General features: G+C 36.5%; 2 protein-coding genes across 2 annotated transcripts; both read left to right on the top strand.

Annotated features, from left to right (window-relative positions):
- The first annotated feature begins 10,934 nt into the window (after positions 1–10,934).
- On the top strand, positions 10,935–16,730 carry LOC130742491 (shaggy-related protein kinase eta-like). The gene is made up of 12 exons (XM_057594593.1): positions 10,935–11,205; positions 12,651–12,743; positions 13,159–13,218; positions 13,342–13,614; positions 13,712–13,786; positions 13,864–13,920; positions 14,433–14,573; positions 14,690–14,740; positions 14,825–14,920; positions 15,003–15,086; positions 16,117–16,218; positions 16,396–16,730. Exons 1-12 carry the CDS (start codon positions 11,047–11,049, stop codon positions 16,489–16,491), a joined length of 1,287 nt encoding a protein of 428 aa, XP_057450576.1. The 5' UTR covers positions 10,935–11,046; the 3' UTR covers positions 16,492–16,730.
- An 894-nt stretch (positions 16,731–17,624) lies between these two features.
- LOC130744107 (ervatamin-B-like) lies at positions 17,625–23,072 on the top strand. The gene is made up of 4 exons (XM_057596299.1): positions 17,625–17,633; positions 18,574–19,021; positions 19,143–19,735; positions 22,968–23,072. The coding sequence occupies exons 1-4, from the start codon at positions 17,625–17,627 to the stop codon at positions 23,070–23,072; spliced, it is 1,155 nt and encodes a 384-aa protein (XP_057452282.1).
- Positions 23,073–23,566: the final 494 nt, after the last annotated feature.

Here is a 23,566-nt window from a genome sequence, read left to right as displayed (position 1 = left end):
CTTATTGACGTCGGGTTTTGGCACACAATAGTATTGTTAATTGGGTATATTGATATTATTATGGAATGTTAGTATGCTCTACTATCATAATTAATTACATTTTATTCAGCCTCGTATCTGCTTTACTACAATTGAATCATAAGGGTTTGGTTCCAAAGCCGTACAAACAACGAGGAAAAAAGCTTTTATCACTTATTGACGTCGGGTTTTGGCACACAATAGTATTGTTAATTGGGTATATTGATATTATTATGGAATGTTAGTATGCTCTACTATCATAATTAATTACATTTTATTCAGCGGTTCCATGATTCAATCGAGACTTAAGTTTCTTTCCACGTGAGGTTTCTGTAGGGAGCTCAACCCTACTTTGAGTGGATGTTGGCCTAGTTAGAATGTTTTATCCTCATTTTATCCAAATTATTATAAGCCGAAAAATTCATTCTTCACATTTAATAATTTCATTAAAGTTTGCTAAAGTTTATTTCTTTAAAAAAAAATTTGAACTTCAAATTTGAACTATAAAAGTTAGTTTTTTTATTTTTATTTTAGTGTAAACTTATCAACTCTAAAGACTTATCGCCGGGACGACAACAAACATCATTAATTATGTATCATACAAAAAGGATTAATTGCACTTTAGGTCCCCCACGAATGCTATATGTGCCATCAGGGTCCCTAAACTTCAAAAATAGCATAACGCATCCCCAACGTTTTGCTCCGTTAACACTTTTGGTCCCTCCCCTAATTTCCGTCCAAAAATTAACATTTTCTGGATTTTTCAGAAAAATTCATCCACTTCTTCATCTTCTTCATACACCTTTCCATCATCTTTATCTTCTTAAAAATTAATTACCAGAAAAATCAAAGTTCTTCAAATCTTAAAAAATCAAACCTCAATTTATTTTATTTTGTAATTGTGATGCTAGTGCTATCTATGTGGGTGTTTAATTCATCATCAACATCATGTTCTGAAAATCAAATCCATAGATTTAGCACCCAAGATTAATATTACAGTCCAGTTCAAATCAAAAAATACAAGATGGTATGCAAAAGGAACAAAGTGAAAGATAGAACAAGGTTGAAGGAACTCTCAACCCTCTTCCCTTGCTATTATGTCTCCGACTACCACATGTCTTCTACTATGCCTCCATCACGGCAGCAGCCATAGTGTAAATTTCCTTTCATTGTATTCAAAAGTCAAAACCCTCAATTCCCAAATTTCACCAAATATAAAACCACACCTAAATTATACACATTCGCACTATTTCAATCCCCAATTTCAATATAGAATCTCCAAGATAAGGAAACCTGAGTTCATAAGTTTACCATGCCAACCGTTGCTGCAGTTGCCACGTCCCAAGCCACAGTCACTGCTTTCTCCTCCGCTCGAACCGCCACCGTCGCACCACCACGAATGCCGCAAGTTCGTCCCATCGCTCTTCCTCCATAACCATATCTCGCTACCACAACGAGATAGTTATGGAGTTCCTCCATTACTTGATCGGTTCGGGGAGATCAGAAATCATGGGATGGGCTCGAAGGAGTCATGGGTCGGTTGCGTGTGGCATTTGAAGAGAATGGTGGGTCGCTGGAGATGAACTCGTTTAGGGTGCGGTGAGGGTGTACATCAGGGAAGTGAGAGATGCTCAAGTAGCAGACTTAGTAGATAACTTATGGGTTAAGGTCGATCTGACTACATTTAGGTTGTAAGTGACACCCGAGCGTTATGGTTAACACAAGGGTCTGTGTAATGTCCAACTCGATGGTGCCCAGCCTGTCCGGAGCATTCTTTTAGCATGACATTGCATTTCATACCATTCACTTGGTGATTTGATGATTTTATGTTGATGAACATCGTGTTGTTATTTGATGAGTTAATGATTAGTGTATGTTGTTATGCAACCTGAGGATATGATATTATATTCCATGATATGACTAATCGAACCTATATATCTATCCCTTATGCTTTATTTGTTGTCTGTATTATCTACTCTATTCTGTGAGTTGACCCTCGCGCCTTGCCTTGTTTGTATTGTTTGTGTTAAGGTGGTCGGCAAACTGCCATATGTGCCTGGGGGAGTGGTTCACGTTGGTTCACCCTTCGGGGGGAATCCGATCCGGGATGATTGACCGAATCGACCCTGCCTCATGGGAGTTGCAACCCGCCAATCACCGCGCGACTTACAAGGGGAGACTGATGGAGGATGAGATTGGCGGACATTGAGACCTGACAAAGGAAGTACTACAAAAGTATACAATGGCCTTTGACCTGCCACTGATGGTTCACTTTGGACTTGGCTATGGATTACGACCACCTTCACCACCGTCGTCGTCTGAGGATGAAGATCCGTCCGAGATTGATGCTGCTGCAGAGACACCCTCTAGACCGAACCTTCCTGCTGCTATGGACCCTACGTACATTGCGTCTTCTTCGAGGTTCGTTGAGCCAAAGGAGGAGCCAATCGCCATACCTTCTACTCCTTTGGGTTCGTCCATTTCCTCTCATGGATATCGCGTGCAACCGTTGGTTCACGTGATTGAGGAGGACATCGCCATCGACGTGGTAGACTTGGAGACCGGCTTGACTAGGGTGGCGCATAAGACTGTGAGGAGGGAGGTTCTGGATGTGGACATCGATGTGATCACTATGGATTCCGACTCTGAAAATGACTACTCTAGCGAGGAGGAAGAGGAGGGTTGAGAGACCCGCTTCTTCGGGTGACTGGGTTTTAGGTGTATATAGTCGTAGCTCTGATTTGTGAGTTATACATTTTCGGACATGGCAGGTTCCAGACATTTTTCTTTTTGTGTGATTCTCTGTATGGGAATCACAAGGAGTAGTCGGACAATAGGAGGTCTTGAGGAGGCTGTTTTGGGCTGACTCTCCCACATTTGGAGGATTGTAATTATAAAACTTACACTAGACCACTATTTGCATAAACTTTGCCTTCGGGCACACTTTTGTCACTTGCAATACTGGTGACGTTTATAGTTAGGGTTGGACATGTTTATATATATAGTTTATCAGAGTATGTTTTAAGTTTTGAATTAAGTCCTCGTTGGACAAGTCTTGCTTTAAAAAGAAAAAAATACTTGCATTTTCCGCACTTAGTTTATAATCGGTTACTATTGTGACTACCCGAAAGTCGGGGTGTTACATGTATGATGTGGCTTGATATGACAATATTGTACTTTCACTTTTATTCTTTGCTCAACTGGCCTTTTGTAGCTCACGTCAAAAGATCTAGATTTTCAATCTTCGAGCCACTTATCACACATATCACTTAGGCCTTTTCTCTGCTTCTTCATTGGACCATGCTTGCTTCTTCAAGTGTGTGTAACAGGCCTTTCATTGACTGGTCAAATAATCTCTGGACGATGTGTTCTTCAATCCAGACTTATGCTTCTAGGACGATAGGATATATAGACGTTGAGTCCTCTTTTTCCTTTTCTCTCATTCTTAGATGATAGGAAATATAGATGTTGAGTTTCCTGAAAAATCAAGACATAAGATCTTCTTAGACAAATTTGTGCATTTCATGATAAAACACTTAAGGACGTTGTTATTACTCAAAACATGAGATTAGAGATTTATGAGTTTAACGTTTGAACTTTACAGTTAGGTAAACTTGTGTGTTCTCCACGTTTCAAGCTCAAACAGACAAGCTCTTAAGTAAAAGAGTGTCGTTAGATATAATAATATAAACTATTCACGTGACCCTTATCCAATAATTTATCTTTTTTACGATAATTGGTTGTTTAACCATAATCAACACACAAACAAATATACATAAAGGACCCCCAATTCATGGTAACCCAAGACACATGAAGAATGCCTATAAGAGGGTATCAAGGGCCATAGGATAATCATCTTCTCGCTAACGCTGATCTAGAACCTAAACTTTGACTTTACCCTCCGAGCTTGGAACCCCTTTAGTTGAGCGAGAGCAGTATTTATGCTTATAATCTCGAGAATTGAAGTTGATCAAGAGTAGCACAAGAAAGGGGAGGGAGTTTGAATTGTGCCATCCAAATACATGGATTTCCAAACGATTGAAAGATTTATCATCTTCGTTGGGATCGTTTGGTGCAGCAGAAATGTAAGAGCATGGAAGGAGTCAATTAACACCATCATTTTTATATTGGTTCAACCCCTGAACGATAGAGCTACATCAAGTTCTTGACTATACCAAGATTTCACTAAGCACAGGTATAAATGATTTCTCCATAAAAGTATTTGTGTTCATGCCTCTTCAGACATTACCGAGTATTCTTTGACCACTGCCTCTCTAGGAAAACCAAGTATTCTTTTGCCACTGCCTCTTCAGGCATTATCAAGTATTCTTTGTCCCCTGCCTCTTCAGGGAGTTACAAGTATTCTTATGATTTCTCCTTACTAAGTATTATCATGACTCCTCATTTACAAAGTATGTAGGACTTCTCCTTGAACAATCTTTCTCAACATCATTTCCTCTACGTATATCTCTTATAGAAATAGTGATGGTAGATACAATTCAGTTTATAAATCATAAAGTATTTTTGGGAGTAGGTTTGACTTTAATACTTATACTTTATGTTCTATTACATGAGATGGTAAGTAAGAGATTTGACTCTGAAGAATAACTTCTCTTCATGTTGAAGCAAACGATGTTGACGATCGTTTCTGAATTGTGAGCATTAAGGCTTCTATTCTTTTTTAGCGCAAAGGCTTCTTCTTTTTTGAGCCTTGAAAGCTAATTCTGCAAGTCTTCAGATCTTCACTTTATTCTCAAGAATCTCATGTGAGAGAAAGATAGCTGTCAGAGCGTGTTCTTCACAGAGCTTTCAGCCGTTGGATCAAACGGTACATTATGTACTTGATTCAAATGCATGGATTGCATAGTACTGTTTGGTTGAGACCGTTTGCTGAAAAGATGTATTCTGTCAGCTTGTAGGTAGCATAAGTCTGAGCTTCTCTATCCGTTGGTGTATAGATATGAAAATTTGATAGTGACACCATTGTACTTTTCATTTTGCGTTGTCCTTTGTCAGAACATGTGATCTTGACTTTGCTAATCTTCCTCAAGAAGTTATTCTGAGCTTTTTCTAATTTCATTTCAACGGCCATTCTTCAGACTTTGCTACTTTCATCATATGATAGACTTTGTTTCAATGAGACGATCTTCTTTCATTGCTTTTCTGCTTATGTCGTCTTTCCTTTCTTCAGACGATCATTCTGCTTCATTCATTCTTCCTGTTGGTGACTAGGAGTTTTAGAGATATAAGCTTTGACCAAACACTTGTAGCTTCTTTTCGGGAGATGAATTTTCTTAACAGTGTGTTGCCTGAATGAGATAATTGCTAGTAGGCAAAGACAATAAGCTTTATTTCGTTTCTACATTTCTTGTGTGAGAGAGAAAGATGAAACTTTGATAGTCGTCGTGGTGCTTTTTTCCTTGATCAATGTGCTTCATAGTGTATCACTTGATTTCTTGCTCTCGACTTTCTCCTCTAGCTTGTCAGGGATATATTTCAAATTTAGTTGGCGCTCATTCTCTAGACAATGCTTCCACTTGTCCAGTCTTTGACATAAACGATGAGTGTAGCCGTTGAGTGTAGTCTTCTCAGACGATCTGATTGCTTTGGTTGGTCTTGCATGAGTTGACTTGAAGTTTGACTCTTCTGCCAAAGACGATCTTGATGCTTTGACTCTACTTGTAGAGACTGCCTTGTATCTTGATCATTCTTTTCTTCTCTTGCTCAAACGACTTAGCAGATTTTGACTTTCTTTGCTTGTATCGTTTACCCGTGTTGCTTTGACATTTCTTCTCTTAAGTTGAGCGTCTTCTTGCATAGTCTTATGCTTTGGATATAAGACTGTGTAGGGATGTGAGTCATGAGTGTTGTTTTCCTAAAATATTATTCATGTGAGACTTTAAGCCTTTCACTTATACTTTTTTGAAAATTGTTATCATTCAAAATATGATAAATGATATATCTAGCGTTTGAACTTAACACTCGAGACACATATGTTTAATATCAAATAGTCCCTCTTTTAAAAAATAGTTGTTATTTTAACTTTTCATATATTTTTCAAATTCATTGTTATTTTAGGAATTCACAACTATTTATCACATCTTCTTCAATATATACCCTCATTTCATATTGTATCTCTCACCTACCACTTTCACTTCTCACCAATCACAATTCTTACCAATCACTTAATCAATAAGTATCTGTTTCGTACTAGAGGCTTACTAAGGAATACAAGAATATTCTAGCAAACCCTAGCAGAGCACAAATAAGGAAATGTTGGAATTCTGGTTCTCGCACAGGACATATGTTCTACGCGATGCTGGGGACAACCGGGTTCGACAACTGACTAACAATAACAAAACCAGCAAAATAATAAAGAAGAACACAGAGGATTGGTAACCCAGTTCGGTGAAACTTCACCTACATTTGGAGGGCTTCGCCCAAAGAAAGAAAATCCACTATCTCAAGATTTAGGAACTACAGACACTCATGAACACCTCAGCTCATAGTTCTTTTTCTAATCTACCCAGTGTTTTTCTACTTAGTATATCGACCTAAGTATGAGAGCCCCTCTCACTTTCTCTCAATCACTGCCACAGTGATTGGTAATAACAATCAACACATGTTTGAAGAGATTACAACCCAACTTAAACAAACCAGATCTATGCCACATGATCGATGGAGGTAGTAGAGTGGTGTACAAAATAACAGAACAAGGACTCACAAAACATAACCCTAAAAACCCATTCCTTGGGTGCCCAACGCACACTTTGCAACTAGGGTTAAACCTCCTTAAATAGTCATTTTTCAGGTCTTGATCTTCAATGGGCTTGCACGAAAATAGAGTCCACAAAACAGATATGGAACAAATCTTTTTAAACCAGTAACAAATCTTATCAAATAAGATTTGAACAAAAGATAACAACTTTCACAATTTAAACCAAATCAAATCCTCTTCAGTAGATTTGGTTCTGTTATAATATATTCCAGATAACACACAAAAGCTTCTTCAACAACCCTAACTTGTTGAACACGTAAAACAATTTAAAACTTCCAGAACAAATATGCAACACACAGCAACCCCACAGGGACAAATGTCACAGGCACGATGTTACAACATCTGCTTCAACATCAGGTTGTTTTTTGACAAAATGCAGACAACCAAAAGTAACAACAATCTCCCATTTTGTCAAATTTTGTTTAAAAAACTAGAGATTCAGAGAAGATAAACATAACTTCCCCTCGACAGTGGAACTCCCCCTCAAACTGTGTAGCCCACTTACAACAACAACCTGACAGCTTCCAGATGCACATGTCACAGCAATAAACACAATGCAGCTGAAAATCAGAAACCACAATCACATTACTCCCCCTTATTAGAAGAATTTTCACTAAAAATAACTTGTGAGCACAGCGGTGGAGAAAGTCTTCATCAACAACTATTAGTTGCACATCATTGGGTTTCACATCAGAGACACAACATAAACAACAGCGGATACATGAGATCACAAGATTAGATCTATTGATTGATCCTCCTTCCTTTGCGTTGTCCATGAAACCAGAATATATTCCCTGGAGCTCACCCAATCAGAATAGGGTGCTTGCTCTGATACCAATTGAAATTCTGGTTCTCGCACAGGACAGATGTTCTACGCGATGCTGGGACAACCGGGTTCGACAACTGACTAACATTAACAAAACCAACAAAATAATAAAGAAGAACACAGATGATTGGTAACCCAGTTCGGTGAAACTTCACCTACATCTGGAGAACTTCGCCCAAAGAAAGGAAATCCACTTTCTCAAGATTTAGGAACTACAAACACTAATGAACACCTCAGCTCATAGTTCCTTTTCTAATCTACTTAGTGTTTTCAAATTAGTGTATCGACCTAAGTATGAGAGCCCCTCTCACTTTCTCTCAATCACTGCCACAGTGATTGGTAACAACTATCAACACATGTTTGAAGAGATTACAACTCAACTAAAACAAACCAGCTCTATGCCACATGATCAATGGAGGCAGTAGAGTGGTGTACAAAATAACAGAACAATGACTCACAAAACATAACCCTAAAAACCCATTCCTTGGGTGCCCAACGCACACTTTACAACTAGGGTTAAGCCTCCTTAAATAGTCATTCTTCAGGTCTTGATCTTCAATAGGGGTCCTGGAGGATTGACGGGGTGAACTGCTAGTTTGCTTGCACGAAAATAGAGTCCACAAAACAGATATGGAACAAATCTTTTTAAACCAGTAACAAATCTTATCAAATAAGATTTGAACAAAAGATAACAACTTTCTTAATTTAAACCAAATCAAATCCTCTTCAGTAGATTTGATTCTGCTATAATATATTCCAGATAGCACACATAAGCTTCTTCAACAACCCTAACTTGTTGAACATGTAAAACAATTCAAAACTTCCAAAACAAACATGCAACACACAGCAACCCCGTAGGGAAAAATGTCACAGGCACAATGCTACAACATCTGCTTCGACATCAGGTTGTTTTTTACAAAATGCAGACAACCAAAAGTAACAACAAATGTGATATTAATAAAGTGCACCATTCATTAATTAGTCAAAAAGCCCCTTAGTACAATGGAGGACCCCCTTTTATAGTGGGTGGATGAGTGGATCCCTTATCTAGAAGATTCTGGATCCAAGGCCCAATTTCCTATACCAACAAATAAAATAGGTCCATGTCCAGTTCATCGGACGGGGAACTCTTTTGCACTGACTAAGCCGTCCCTGTTGAGACGCCTGTCTTCATCTCTACCCTTGGTCGCCCAGTTAATGTCGGGCCTTATCTTTCCATAGCTTATGGCGGGTCTTAGACTTACAAAGCCTCGCCCAACCCACAAACCCACAAGATATTTTAGCTCGAATGCCTTAAGAGCTTTAATGTCTTCAAGCTTAGAGAAAAAACTCCCGCGTGTGATTTCGGGGGTTCGCCCAGCCCAATATCATTCTCAATTTTTAATAAAACTCAACTTTAAATATGAATATTTTATTTTGGTACATCAAAAAATTAAGGGGTGTTTTAACTAAGTTTAATATTAATTATGAGCTTTTAAATTATCTTCATAAACAACAACGATTTTGAAATAGAGGGAGTACTGTATAATCTTGAACTGACTTTGGACCAGTTTGGAAGAGCTTATTTGAGCTTATCTGACAACATAAGCTCTTATGTCAGTGTTTGGGAGAGCTTATGCAAACAGCTTATGAAATTCTATTAACACGAGGAAAATTGTTTTACCAAATGTTTACAACATCTTGCATGACAGAAAGAACAATTACGCAGAAGACAGTTAACAAAACTAAACAACACGAAGGTTTGTTAACCCAGTTCAGTGTCAAAACACCTACGTCTGGAGGATACCAATCCAGGAGTCAATTCACGTAATAGCTCTCAGGTCATACATGAAAGTCCCTCCTATACCTAAGTTACTCCCCCTTAGTATAGAGCCTCTTCAATGTCTACCACTATTACAAACAGTGAATCTAGCTTAGCCCTTCCCTCTAAGCTACGAGGAAACTTCCCCTAACTCCTAATGATCACTGCCACAGTGACCGATCCTTTACACAAGAGATTGAAAGATAGATCTCATGATCAAACAACAAACACAACAACTCTCAGCTAATACAAGAACATAAAGCTGCTGAGAGAACAACATAAACACAGTGTGAACTCACGAATATGAAACCCTAATTTCTCCACACAAAGGAACCCTTAGCAACTAGGTTTAGGTCTTCATAAATAGCAGTTCTTCAGGCCTTGTCTTTGATGAGCTTGAACGAACAAAGGAGTCCACAACAAAACAGAAAGTCAATCTTTTTAAAACAGAACCAAATCTTATCAAATAAGATTTGAAAATAGATTGGAACTTTCACAACTTAAAACCAGATCAAATCTTCTGAAACAGAAACAGATTTTGTCACACTTGATATATTCCTTGAGCAGCACACATACGCTTTTTCAACAACCCTAACTTGATTACCACGAAATCAATCCAAAGCTTCACAATTAATCATCCAAGCACACAGCAGTTCGCAGGGACACATGTCACAGTCAAGATGTTAAGACATCGTGTCCGACATCTTGTCACAGACCAAAACATTGGCTAAAATGCAGACAATCATAACAAAGGAATAACAGCTTATGACCTACCATAAGCTATTTTCAGCCAAAAAAAGGTCCTTCCTTCACTTCCCTGGTCACGAGCGAAGGGGGAAAATTAATATACTATAAAGCACAGACTGCATACGAGATAAATATCTGATTTGCTGGAACTGGAAAACCCACTTCTACTAAGGCTGAGCTTAATAGGAGCAAGAGACTTGGCGGTTGTCTATCTGAGACGATCGATCTACATCTTTCCTCATAGCCCCGGGGCTGTGTCTCGATCTCATACGTTCATAAGCTACTCAGGTTAGCTTATGAAAAACAGCTTCTGCTTATATACAACTTATTTTTAATTTATTTCAATAAATTTTTAGAAATAATTTATAAATAAGTGTTTATATTATAAGTGCTTATGATCATAAACGCTTAACCATAAGCACTTAATCAAGCTGTTTTTCTAAACCTAGCCTTATTAAATGAGTAGAGCATTAAACTTGAGTAATTTAAGATGTCTCATAACGTCAGTCTTACTAATTCGGAATACGTATTTCCCGTAATTGCAGACCTTGGAGTTTCCATGTGATCCTTGTCCCCATCCTTTTCTCCACGTAAGCCCATGTAGTAAGTTCTTTCCATACACCCACCACACCAGATCACAGAATCAACCGTCCTGATCAAAACGTACACACCACGCTCCTACACACGCGCGTGAGAAATCTCAAATACACTCACTTTCTCTACCTCGCTCACTCCTTTATCTTTCCAAAGCCTCTACACTGGACCCCGCACTATTCCCTCGAAATAGAATTAGAGAGAGAAAGTGTTTGTGTTTTAGAGAGAGAAAGTGTTTGTGTTTTAGAGAGAGAAACATAGAGAGTGTGTGTAACTTCTGACATGGCCTCCATTCCATTGGGGCCGCACCACCTTCAACCACCGCAACCGGCACCTCTACCGCTGCCACTTCCGCCGCAGTTGCTGCAGCCGCAAGCCGAAACTGACCCTCTCAAAGCTTCAGCTGCTGGTGCCGCCGCCTCCGCCATGGACACCGATAAGGTAATTTCTCACTCTCCACAAACAACTCTCTCATTGTTCGCAACGCACCGTTTTCATCCACCGTTTTCCTGTTGTGGTGCTTGGATCATCGTTGATCCACCGAGTGACCCTCGGTTTGAGCCTAGCTTTCAGCGATCTGCTAATTTCCCGTCATTTTTTCTTCCATTTCGGTGGCTCGTCTTAGCTCGCCGGAGCTTTTCTCCGGTGAAGATCGAGCTGGTTCTTTGGTGGGAGTGAAGAAGTGGTAGTTTTTTTTTTCTTAGGGTAGTGTTAATTTGGAAGCTTAGGCATTGGGCAAGTTGTTTTCTGTTTTAGCTTTTTTTGTGGGGGTTGTTTTTGCTTTTATGGTTGAGATCTCAGAGTTGAAAAATTGAAGCTTGTGGAGCTTTCTGTTTGGTGGTTCAGAAAAGAGAAAGAGAATCAATTGAAGTGAAAACTGGAATCCTGTTCTTTAATTTAGGCCTTATTTTTTGAAACCCTTTGGGAGAGTGACAGAATCTGACTAGGTACATAGCTGAATGAACATCATCAAGTTGTCTTAGCCATTAGTTTGTGTGCAGCTGAATTTTTCATCCCTTAGAGTGTTTCACTTGCGAAAGTTTTTCCACTGCCACTCTATGGGAGTTGGTATATAGCTCAATTTTATGCCCCGGATTGTTTTTTAAGTTTAATTTTTCTTATCAGCCAGGTTGCTTGCTTAAAGTTTCTATTTATATCTTCGGTTCCTTGCTTAAATAGGACGGTTCCTTGCTTAAAAAGGGGTTTTAATTTGCTTGACTTGTTGGTGGATTGTTGTTCAAACGGTTTTAATTTGCTTTTGGTAGTTCGTGTCCTTAGATTCTCTCTCTGCATTGTCTCTTAATTGATGCTAAAGCTTTTGCTTGGCACGCGATGCTTCCTTGTGAATGATGGTAACCTGATTTAACTTTATGTGCATAATTGCTTATACTTTTGAGTTCGTTACTCTTAACCTATCTTCAATTTCGCATTCTGATTAGTGGCTAGCATCCGATTTCTTCTGGATACGTTTCGTAGCTGTGCGTTCCTCTTGACATATAATAATCAATGCATAATTTTGAGATGAGTGGCGACTGTTATTTTTCATAAACTTGCAAAGTCTCATCCTAATATGCAGCATAGAAGTAGGAATTCAAAGTATTGACTATGACTACTAAATTGGCTTTGTATATATGCATGTCCATTAGTGAATTTGCTGACTCATGCATGTGATACATGATAGGCACATGACATTGCCATGTTAAGTAAATGCTTTTAAACAAAATTATTGATGATAATTGCTATTAAGCTAATTTTGGCTGTTAGTTAATTGAGTCAACTCGATAAGCTATCACTGGTATTGTATTATAAAGAGTTTTATATTCTATTTCTGCATTAGGAGAATTGGTTTACCATATTAAATATATATTTATTGCTATGAATTGCAGGAAATGTCAGCTTCTGTCGGTGAGGGTAATGACGCAGTTACCGGTCACATAATCTCAACCACAATCGGAGGCAAAAATGGTGAACCTAAACGGGTCTGGATGTGTTCTAACCTTCATTCTCAAATTCCAGTTTTTAAAAATTAATTTTGTACTTAAAATTTTACTTCCTTTGTGGGATAGAGTGGAACTACATTTTGGGCTGGGTAATTAAGTTAAAATCTACCCTTTTATTAATGATTCATCCAAAAGTTTATTACTATTAATCACCTAGAAGTTGGGTTACTTTCTTGGAGCCTATCTAATCTAATAGTTCCTTTTTTTATTTTATTTTAATTCTTCCCCCCTTGTGCCAATTGATAATTTTTTGTTTCCCCTTTTGGACCCTAAAAGGTAGTCTTAAAAAATTTCAATGTTTTGAGTGATGTATTAATAGACTATTGATGATAGCATCCTCAGGTTTCAATTTCTTTAATTGTTTCATAAATTTATGCTCTAATATCAATTGCAGACCATCAGTTACATGGCTGAACGTGTTGTTGGCACTGGATCATTTGGAATTGTTTTCCAGGTAAGGATAAATGAAGTAATAAACTCGAAGGTGATATCTATTCCTACTAAGCATTCTCTGCTGTCAAGTATCTCATATTGCTTCATGCCCACGGGTTTTGTACCTTTTTGACCTGGAACAAAGGCAAAGTGCTTGGAGACTGGGGAAGCAGTGGCCATAAAGAAGGTTTTGCAGGACAAGAGGTACAAAAATCGTGAATTGCAGTTAATGCGGGTGATGGATCATCCAAATGTGATTTCCCTGAAGCACTGTTTCTTCTCTACGACAAGCAGAGATGAACTTTTTCTGAACTTGGTAATGGAATATGTCCCTGAGACATTGTACCGAGTTCTAAAGCACTACAATAATATCAATCAGAGAATGCCCCTAATCTATGTGAAATTGTATACATATCAAGTATGGAGTCTTCTCTATTTGCAATTTGGTTTCTTATGTTGTTCCTCTCTTTTTTGTTTGTAATCTTCTAATGATTGTGTTGGGATGTGATGTTTAGATCTTTAGAGGACTAGCATATATCCATACTGTACCAGGAGTTTGCCATAGGGATGTGAAGCCTCAAAATCTTTTGGTATGTTATTCATTTGTTACTTTTCCTCTATGATTTGCACTCTTTTATTCTAAACCTATCACATGTTTGTTCTGTAGGTTGATCCTCTCACTCACCAAGTTAAGCTTTGTGATTTTGGGAGTGCAAAAGTTCTGGTATGTTGGTCTGCATTCTTCTTGTGCTTATCATTACTTCGTAAATGCATGATACGATGCTGTTAGTGGAATAGTGAAGTCTTGTGCTACCTATAGGTAGGTAGCATATGACTTAAGCATGTTTGATTTGTCCAAAATTGCAATTTTAATTGTGTATGTGATGAATGACATTTCAGTTAATAGTCGTTAAAATATATATGTTGCGATTAATATGTACCCCCCCTGATTTCTTTTTCGGCTTAAAAATATTTTTGGTAGGCCTCACATTTATCAAAATAGTGTGTTTTTAGTCCTTCACATCTATGCTTTAAAGTTTTAGTGCTAAAAGCACATGGTTTTTGTATTTTAAAGGACTTAAAATGGAAACTTAAAATATAGAGGACTAATTTCAAAACATGTCGCATTTTTAGGGAGAAAAAAGATATTGGTTGGAATCAATGCTAATTTTGGTTACAATTATTTGGTTTAAAAAGATAAAGTATTAAAGTGTAATTGTTATGATTTTATCTCAGGTCAAAGGTGAATCAAACATTTCGTACATATGTTCACGGTACTATCGAGCGCCGGAACTAATATTTGGTGCGACAGAATACACAACTTCTATTGATATTTGGTCTGCTGGTTGTGTCCTAGCAGAACTACTTCTAGGCCAGGTTAATTTTTTTTTTGGGTAACTTATGCACTAATGTTGCACGTACAAAATAAATGTTTTCCCTTTGTTTTTGAGATATGTTATCTTGATTTCTCATAGTTTGAAATGTTTCTTTAGCCATTGTTCCCCGGTGAAAATCAGGTGGACCAACTTGTGGAAATTATTAAGGTGATCCTCATTTATTCTCAGATGTCACCCTAGATTGCTTGAATATAAGTACAAAGAGATAATAATTTGGGTGTCTTTTTATAGGTTCTTGGTACTCCAACTCGAGAAGAAATTCGTTGCATGAACCCTAATTATACAGATTTTAGATTCCCCCAGATTAAAGCTCATCCTTGGCATAAGGTAATTGCATTCCCTGCCATTCCTCCTTTTGCTTTGTAACAATGGTTTTTCTGGTTGATTGATGCCATGATTCCTGGTTCAGGTTTTTCACAAGCGAATGCCTCCTGAAGCAATTGACCTCGCATCAAGGCTGCTCCAATATTCACCAAGTCTTCGTTGCAGTGCAGTAAGTTGGGCAAACCCTTATACCTTCTCCACCTCCCTCCTTGGTGAAGGCACAAATAGAGAAATAGCATAGCAGTAATATGTTAAACAAACCTTGATATAAAATATATTTACATACATAGTAGTCAATCCCGGATCGCGGCGCGTAGCGGCCGACCCCAAAAGTGGGATAGCGGGATAGCGGATAGCGGGATGACCGCTATTTTGATTTTTCACATATAATATTATATAACTAATATATACATATAATTACTAAAAGAAAGGAAAAAAAAATAGAGGAAAAGAAGAAAAAAACAGAGCAACTCAGAACAGAATAAAGGCCCAAGGGTAAACAGGGGTGGTGGTCGCCGGAGCCTGGACGGTGCTTGTCAGATTGCGCCGCGGCCATGGGTTCTGGACTTCTGGTCGAAGGTGGCTGAGGGGAAGCAAGTCGCGCCGGAGAAACGCGTTGAAGAAGGTTGCAAGTTGCAGAGGAAACGCGTAAAGAAAGAAGAAACGCGTGAAGAAGACGAGTGAAACGGTGCGTTTCACTTATTAAGAGCGAAATTCCAAAAGTACCCTCAAATTTTAACCTAATTTACAATTTTGAGGGCAATTTGGGGATTTTCCTTGAACCCAACCCATCTTCAACCTGGAGCACCGCGATTGAACGCGATCGAACGCGATTTGGACGCGATTTGGACGCGATTTGGCCGCAATTCGCGGCGCGACAGCCGCGACGGCGTTCCGCGACGCGATCGATTCAAAATCGCGGGGAAGGGCCGCGACGCGACGGCGCTATCGCGCCGCTATTTGCCGCGATCGATAACTATGTTTACATAATTACATAAACATAAGAAGTTCCCTTGTTTCTTATATTGTTGCTCTGAGATTTGATCCACATGCCTTGGTATGTCATGTTTTAGTATGGTGGTTGATTTCTGCGATAAAGTATTTTTACCAATGAGATTCCATTATAATCACTGTTTATATTTTATTTGAAAATATTAGTATACATAGCATAGTTTTCACTAGTGGATTTTATATTTCAGCTGGAAGCATGTGCACATCCTTTCTTTGATGAGCTTCGTGAGCCCAATGCCCGGTTACCTAATGGCCGTCCATTGCCGCCACTTTTCAACTTCAGACAGGAAGTATGTATCTAGTTGCCAAATTGGTTTCTTCTATTAACTAGTCATAGCTTCTTTTTACTGTAACCTATGTGCGCACCAGGCTTACATGGCAATTTTTGTTGAAGCGCAATTCCGATAGAGTCTGGGTTGAAATGTTGGTAAAGGAATCAATGGTTCTAATTAAAATTATGTCTGCAGTTAGGTGGAGCATCCCCTGAACTGATCATTAAACTCATACCTGAGCATGTGAGGCGGCAAACTGGTCTTAGCTTCCCATATCCGGCTAGCACATAAATGTAAAGAGATAATGAAACAAGGAGTCAACTGTTCTAGTGATTAATGTTAAAACACAGGGCCTTTTGTGGCTGATAGATTAGAATTCAGGTCTTATATGCAGTTTTCCTCCAATCCCCAACCCTCAAAGATGTATGTATACATGTACCGACTTGTCAATGTAACCTGGAAATTGTTGGTTCTGTCTAATATTCCGTTCTAGTTCTAGTTAAATGCAATGCTTATTCCCTGCTTTTGTATATTGTTTTCGCTAGATTTCTGTAAGCTGTACCCAAATGATAGCATTGTTGGTAGTATTTTAGCTTACACGTTATACATGGAAGGGCCTAGGTAGTAGTTCAGCTTGCATTTTACATAGATCATATTAATGTTTTTGCTTCTAATCACGCTTACATAGATGAAAACTTGTGCAAGTCAGTTTGTAACAATCTCATAGCATGTTTGCGTCAATTTCTATTCTTCCTTAGAATCAATTATGATATTTAAAGGCTTTTCATAGAAGCCTATCCTACAAATTAGTTTTGATTTTAGAATTTATTGTAAAAAAAGTTTCAAACCTACAGTTAGTAGAATTATGCTAGGGAAGCTTTCTTACCTGAACATAGCCAAGATAGTACAAAAAAAATAGAGTGAATAGTCAATTTTGTCATGAAAGTGCAGTGCCGGCCAAGGTAGTCCATAGGAGAGAGAAACATCTATTTGGGGTCCTGATTGTTTCAAATGTCGGTCTAGTTAGTGGGACAGTTAGTCTCTACATGGACTAACTTAACCTATGTTTTATCTTACCATAGAGACTGACTTGATCGACATTTGATGCAATCAGGAACTGTAGAGAGTATTTCATTGCAGAGAGTATTTCATTCTTTTAGGACTAAATTGCCCGACGCCTACATTTTCAGGGATGAAATTGAACATTTACTCCAATAAATCATTATGTTTTGAGTACTGTAACATCAATGACATTAGCTCGATAATAACCACAGATTTGGGAGATAACCAATTGGTGTTCACTGCATAATGTTGCTGTCGTGGCTCTAAGATCTCGAGCTATGAAAAGTCCTGTTAGGAAAGTATCGTTTTCTGCCTAATCATTATAAGTAGAAAATTCAAATTTTAAAATTTAGTGTTCTACCATGACTCGGGCAATTTTTTTTCCTCCCATGTAACAAAAAAAATCAAGTTTTTATGAATTTTTTTACTTGAAATTCAAATACAAATTAACTTTTTTTTTTGAACGAAATACAAATTAACTTCATTGCAAAAGTATTGTGTGCAGTTGAAATTATCTATTGTGTTAATAACTTGTGTTTAAATAAATAAATTCATTCGTAAGTTAAATCTTTTTTTTTCCGAAATGCGTAAGTTAAATCTTTAAATTTTGGATAACTATTTTTTCATGAAATTTATTTTGAAAAAAAAATTGAATTATTCAAATTAATTTTTTTTTCCATAAAAGATAATTCTAAAAATATGAATAAACTAATATCTTTTGCTAGTAAAAAAAGGAAAAAAACTAAATATCTTTGTAAAACTTTTCAAACATAAAGTTCGTGGTTTCTCATTAAAATATAGGAGATAAAGATATATATGAATATTTTGTGATATTTTTATAACTATATTTGAATAAATCGGTATTTCTTTTTTGGAACCTATAAACCGGTAATTAAACATGCAAAACATTGGAAGCCTTATTTTATTTTCTGATATAAAATTTAGTGTCTTCACTGAAAATTCATAGCAAAAGTTGTTAAAAAAGATATTCATTGAAAGATAAACTTCCATTGAAAGATAAACTTTCAACCAAACTCAAAGATAATTTGCTGGGTCAACAAAATTTCTTCATATACCAATTTAAAACTGATTAAGATAAGAAATCCTTTCAAAAGAAAAAAAAGATAAGAGATCTCTATTGAATTTCGCTTCTATACAAATACAATTAAATATCAGCATATCACTTCTATATAAACTCTATCTATCCAGTTATTTTATTTTTCACCCACCAAGTTGATTTTACCTTACCTCTAACATATACAATTCAACGAAAAAGAACTTCCATTCAATCCTTCGCTTTATTTTCTTTAGCTTTTTCTAACTTCCATGGACCAAAACCAATATCTTGTTGCTCTTTTCATCATAATTGCACTTTGGAGTTCTCAGGCAATGTCTAGAACCCTTCTTCAAGACGAAGTTTCATTATCAGAAAGACACGAGCAATGGATGTCAAAACATGGCAAGGTCTATAAGGATGCTGCAGAGAAGGAAAAACGTTACCAAATATTCAAAGACAATTTGGCCTACATTGAATCCTTCAATATGGCTGGGAACAAATCATACAAACTCAAAATTAATCATCTTGCTGACCAAACCAATGAAGAATTCAAGGCTTCCAGTACAGGTTTAAACAGATTATATGGACAGATGAAAAATACAGGAATAACATTTAAGTATGAAAATGTCACTGATATTCCTGCTACCATGGATTGGAGGAAACGAGGGGCTGTAACTCGAGTTAAAAATCAAAGGCATTGTGGTAAGATAAAGCACACCATCATCAAAGCATATTTTTGTGCTTTCTTAATTTCATTACTAATTTCATTAATTCCATTAAATTAAAACCAATGCTTTCTTAATTTTGTTTTATGATATATTAGGTAGTTGCTGGGCATTTTCAACCGTGGCAGCAATAGAAAGTATGTTCAAAATAGCTGGTGGAAAATTAGTGTCCCTCTCGGAGCAACAACTCGTGGATTGTAACACAAATGGTGTGAGCAACGGATGTAGTGGTGGCAATATGGAAGATGGATTTGAATTCATTATAGCAAAGGGTGGAATCGCCTCACAAGAAAATTATCCATACAAGGGAGTTGATGGAACTTGTGATAAGAAGGCCTCTCACATAGTTGAGATTCCGGTTCATAGCTATGGAAGGGTCCCTAGTAATAGTGAGAAAGCACTCCTCAAAGCCGTGGCTAATCAACCCGTGTCAGTTTCTATTGCTGTTGGAAGGAACTTCCAATTTTACTCAAGTGGTATTTTTTCAGGAGAATGTGGAACTAGGAACAACCATGAAGTTACAATAGTTGGTTTTGGTATAAATAAAGATGGTACTAAGTATTGGCTTGCAAAAAACTCATGGGGCAAGAGATGGGGAGAAAAAGGATATATAAGGATGCAGAGAGACATAGATGCAGAGGAAGGCTTGTGTGGTATTGCAACAGATGCTTCTTTCCCAAATATCTACCAGGTGCAAGAATTCAAAATTAGTGGACAGACCATAATTTCCATTTCTTTAATCCATCTTATGTGTAACTTATGTTTCACGTTTGCTATACTATTTTTTTTTCCTCTAGAACTTGTGGGGGTGTTATGTAGACGTACGTATTTTAGACGAAAAAAATGTTAATATGTTTTTAAAATTAATTATCTACATGTTTTAAACATCTTTATATTCTCAATGAAGATCTAGGAACATTATTAATGTGTTGCACTGTACTCCCGCATCATTAATTTCCTCCACTTCAATTGCAGTAGCTACATCCATTCTTGAATGAAGCAGAAAACCATCAGCACTGCACACATATGCAAGTTTTAATCATTTTTTTTCGAGAACAAAAGAGCTTTATTAATAAGATAGAAATAAAGTACAACCCCCCGAAAGGAAGAAACCACACAGAAAAACAAAAAAACACCCGCAAGAAAATACACAAAACCCAGCTGAAGAATAAAAACGAAAATAAAGAGACACCAACAACTTAAAGCCCCAAGAGCCAACTAAAACCCCAAATCCAGAAACACCAAAAGAAACGGCACAAGGAACCTATAAGTTAACTGGCCAATTTTCCTTCAGGTCCTTGGCCAGTCTACGAATGGCCTCTTCATCACTGCCAGAGAAAACCAAGCCTGCCGCCTTACCCAAAAGCCAAGCATTTGTAGCACGAGTGAAGTAGGGGCCAGAAGGAGATGGGGAGCTAACCGGCGTGGGAACCTTCGAATTTTCTTCGGAACTGGATTTTTTCGGGCGACCTCTAGGCCTACAAAGAGAACTCGTAGAGGCATGCTTCCCCGCATGACTCTTCTTTGGGCGCCCACGGCGCCGAGGCCTCGGAGGTGTGTAGGCTTAAATATGTTTTCGGTCTCTACAAAATAGTTTTGCTTCGGTTTTAGTTTCTCTATTTCAAAAAGTACGATTTTGATCCTATCTAAAAAGAAATAATTTACCTTAATGTTTAATCCCGCTACCAAAAACATGCCGTGGCTCGTTTGGCACCTCATCAAAATTTTATATTTTTAGCATCCTTCACATGTATTTTTACCCGTGCGACAAAAAAAAAAAATCCAACCCAAAAGAGCTTCACCCACCCCCTTTTTTTTTTTCCCCTTTATGGTCTCTGCTTCACCCCAATTGATTACACTATTGACATTTCTACGAAGATTTGTAATTAAATTGCTACCTGAAATTTATTTTCATTTACTTATCTCGTGTTTCTCACTTTCTTGACTTTCATAGAAGAATTTTTAGGTTTTGGTTCAATGAAAGACAAATTGATCGGAACAATTATTTGATGATGCCAAGGAGTTGTGTGTGACTTTTGTTTTTGTTTTGAGGTTCAATCAACCATGCAGAATTGTTTTCTTTTTTATTCTACTTCTCACTTGCGGGTTCATGATATTCCCGCAGTAATTTCCAGTTCTTAAGCTTGATTAATTGGGAGTGAAGGAATTGTATTCTGTACTTTTCATTAGTAAACAACTCAATATTTATATATAAACTAGTACTTTTTACCCGTGCGATGCAATGAGATATTCATTTTTTTATGTTATAATTTTGATTATGTTTATTAAAAAAAATTATGAATTAAATTAATTTTGGATATAAGAGAACATTAATTTAAATATTTTTTTATGTGTTGAGTGTGTCTGATTTTGTTATGTAGAAGCGTAATAATTATATTTATATGTGCATGATTGTCCTGATGAATTTCCTGACATAAAAAGGAAAAATAAAGTTATATTAATGAGTTATTTTTTATTTTACAATATTTTTGTAGAATTATAAAAGGCATTGAAGAATTCATTATATCAATTGAAAATTTTAATACAATATCTACATTGTAAAACCTTCCAATTGTTATTCTTGTAATACATTTCTTGAAAAGAAAATCATAAAAGAATATTTATGAGCATAATTTGATTAAATGATTTCATATGTTTTTTATTTATATATACAGATCCAAATATCTTGTACAATTTTCTTTTATATATACGGGGCGGGGACCCACCTGGCAGGGATGTCAATTCCCTGTTCTCATCCCCACATAAAAAAATCTTCAAGATCAGGGCTTCAAATAAAGTAATCCTCGCGGGATCTTCATATGCAGGTGGAATTTGCTATCCCTACACTTTCCTACGGTCGTGTATCAAGTCCATTACTCATTATAATAAGCACCCTAATTACATACCTATTTTAATTAACTTATATTATAAAATTTTGAATTTATAATTTTTTAACTGATGTAGTTTCCACAAAACCATCGGGCACGGAGACATATCCCCACCCGTCCCCTAAATTAGCCTTGAGGGGATTTTCGTCTCTGTCCACATTCCCACTAGGAAAAAATTCTTCAAATCAGGGCCTCGAATGTTGGTGGAATTTGTTGTCCCTACATTTCCCTGCACTTTGTTGTGTATAAGTTCATTATCCACTCTACATATCTATTTTACTTAATTTTTATTTATGAAGTTTTGAATTTTATAAAATTTTAACTCATAGTTTCCACAATTCAATTATGCACTAATTGTGTACTGAGTTTATTATCCATTAAACCTAATTACCCTCACTAATTGTAATAATGGATTAAATCAAATCACATAAAAATGATTAGTTAAATGGTGGAAGTATCATAAATAAATTTCATCCAATTAAAACGGTAACATTTTGCTCGTGAGTTTAAAAGGTGTAATAAGAACTCACTTAAACGATTATATCTGTTAAATGATCTGATAAACTTTTATGGAAGCTCAAGCAATTTAGAAATTTGTTTTAAATTTATAATAATTTTAAATTGAATTGGAAACGTACATGTTTTTTAGAATGAATTCATTTATCTTTTTTGAAATCAAATTCATTTATCTTAAACAGGAATCATTTGTAATCAAACGTTATAAGATTGAATAAGTAACCCAAGAAAAAAGTTATCAGATTAAATTCAAATCTTTATTTTATATTTGAACATAATTTCTTCACTGGTTAATTAAAATTTGATTCAACTTTTTTTCAAAAGGTTATCTTAAAGTTTTCGCTTTTTTCTCATTAGAGAGTGAATTTCACCTACTACTTATGAGAGTGAGATTCTATTAAGTTAAAATTATTTAAACTTAATTTTTTTTAATTTTAATATTTATTATTTATGTATAATTTAAATTTAAAACCTTTTTATTATTTTTGTTTCATTTACGATTATTGTATACCATTCTAGGAATACATCCCAAATAAGGGAGGTTTACCATTTATAGCCTCCACAACAAATTGGTTTATGGAGATTGTAACTGAGAGTTTCTTTAACTCTCCTAAATCAATTTAAAGAGGTGAAGAATTGACTTAACTGGACAGAGAAACAATAAAAATTGGTAATTAAAAAAGCTCAACTTTTATATCAAAATCTATTTCTTTGGTAAATGACCTATCTCCATGTTTTTAATTTCATTATGTGTTTCTATATTGAAAACATGATGCATCGCTAAACCCTGCCATTACACAAAGTATCTTATTGCGCTAATGCTTTTTTTTTTTGACATATTATTGCGCTAATGCTCATTTTGAAGCAATCAATAATGCCCTTTGTATTCAGACGTTCTGTAAGACCCTATTTTTATGTTAATTATTATTTATTTATAATAGAGTGCGGATTTTTAGTGATTAATGAATTTCTTGAATGACATGCGTGCGAATTTCGCATGAAATGTGTGAAAATATTATTATTTTCTGAAATAATAATATTTGTGTGTGGAAGATAATTTAATTTTGTGAGGCTTGGGCCTCAAGGGGATGTTGGACGAATTTTGGTGCCAAGGGAGA

Source organism: Lotus japonicus, chromosome 3 (genome assembly GCF_012489685.1).
Source record: "Lotus japonicus ecotype B-129 chromosome 3, LjGifu_v1.2".
Taxonomy (NCBI): Eukaryota; Viridiplantae; Streptophyta; class Magnoliopsida; order Fabales; family Fabaceae; genus Lotus; species Lotus japonicus.
This window is presented reverse-complemented; position numbering and strand designations above follow the sequence as displayed.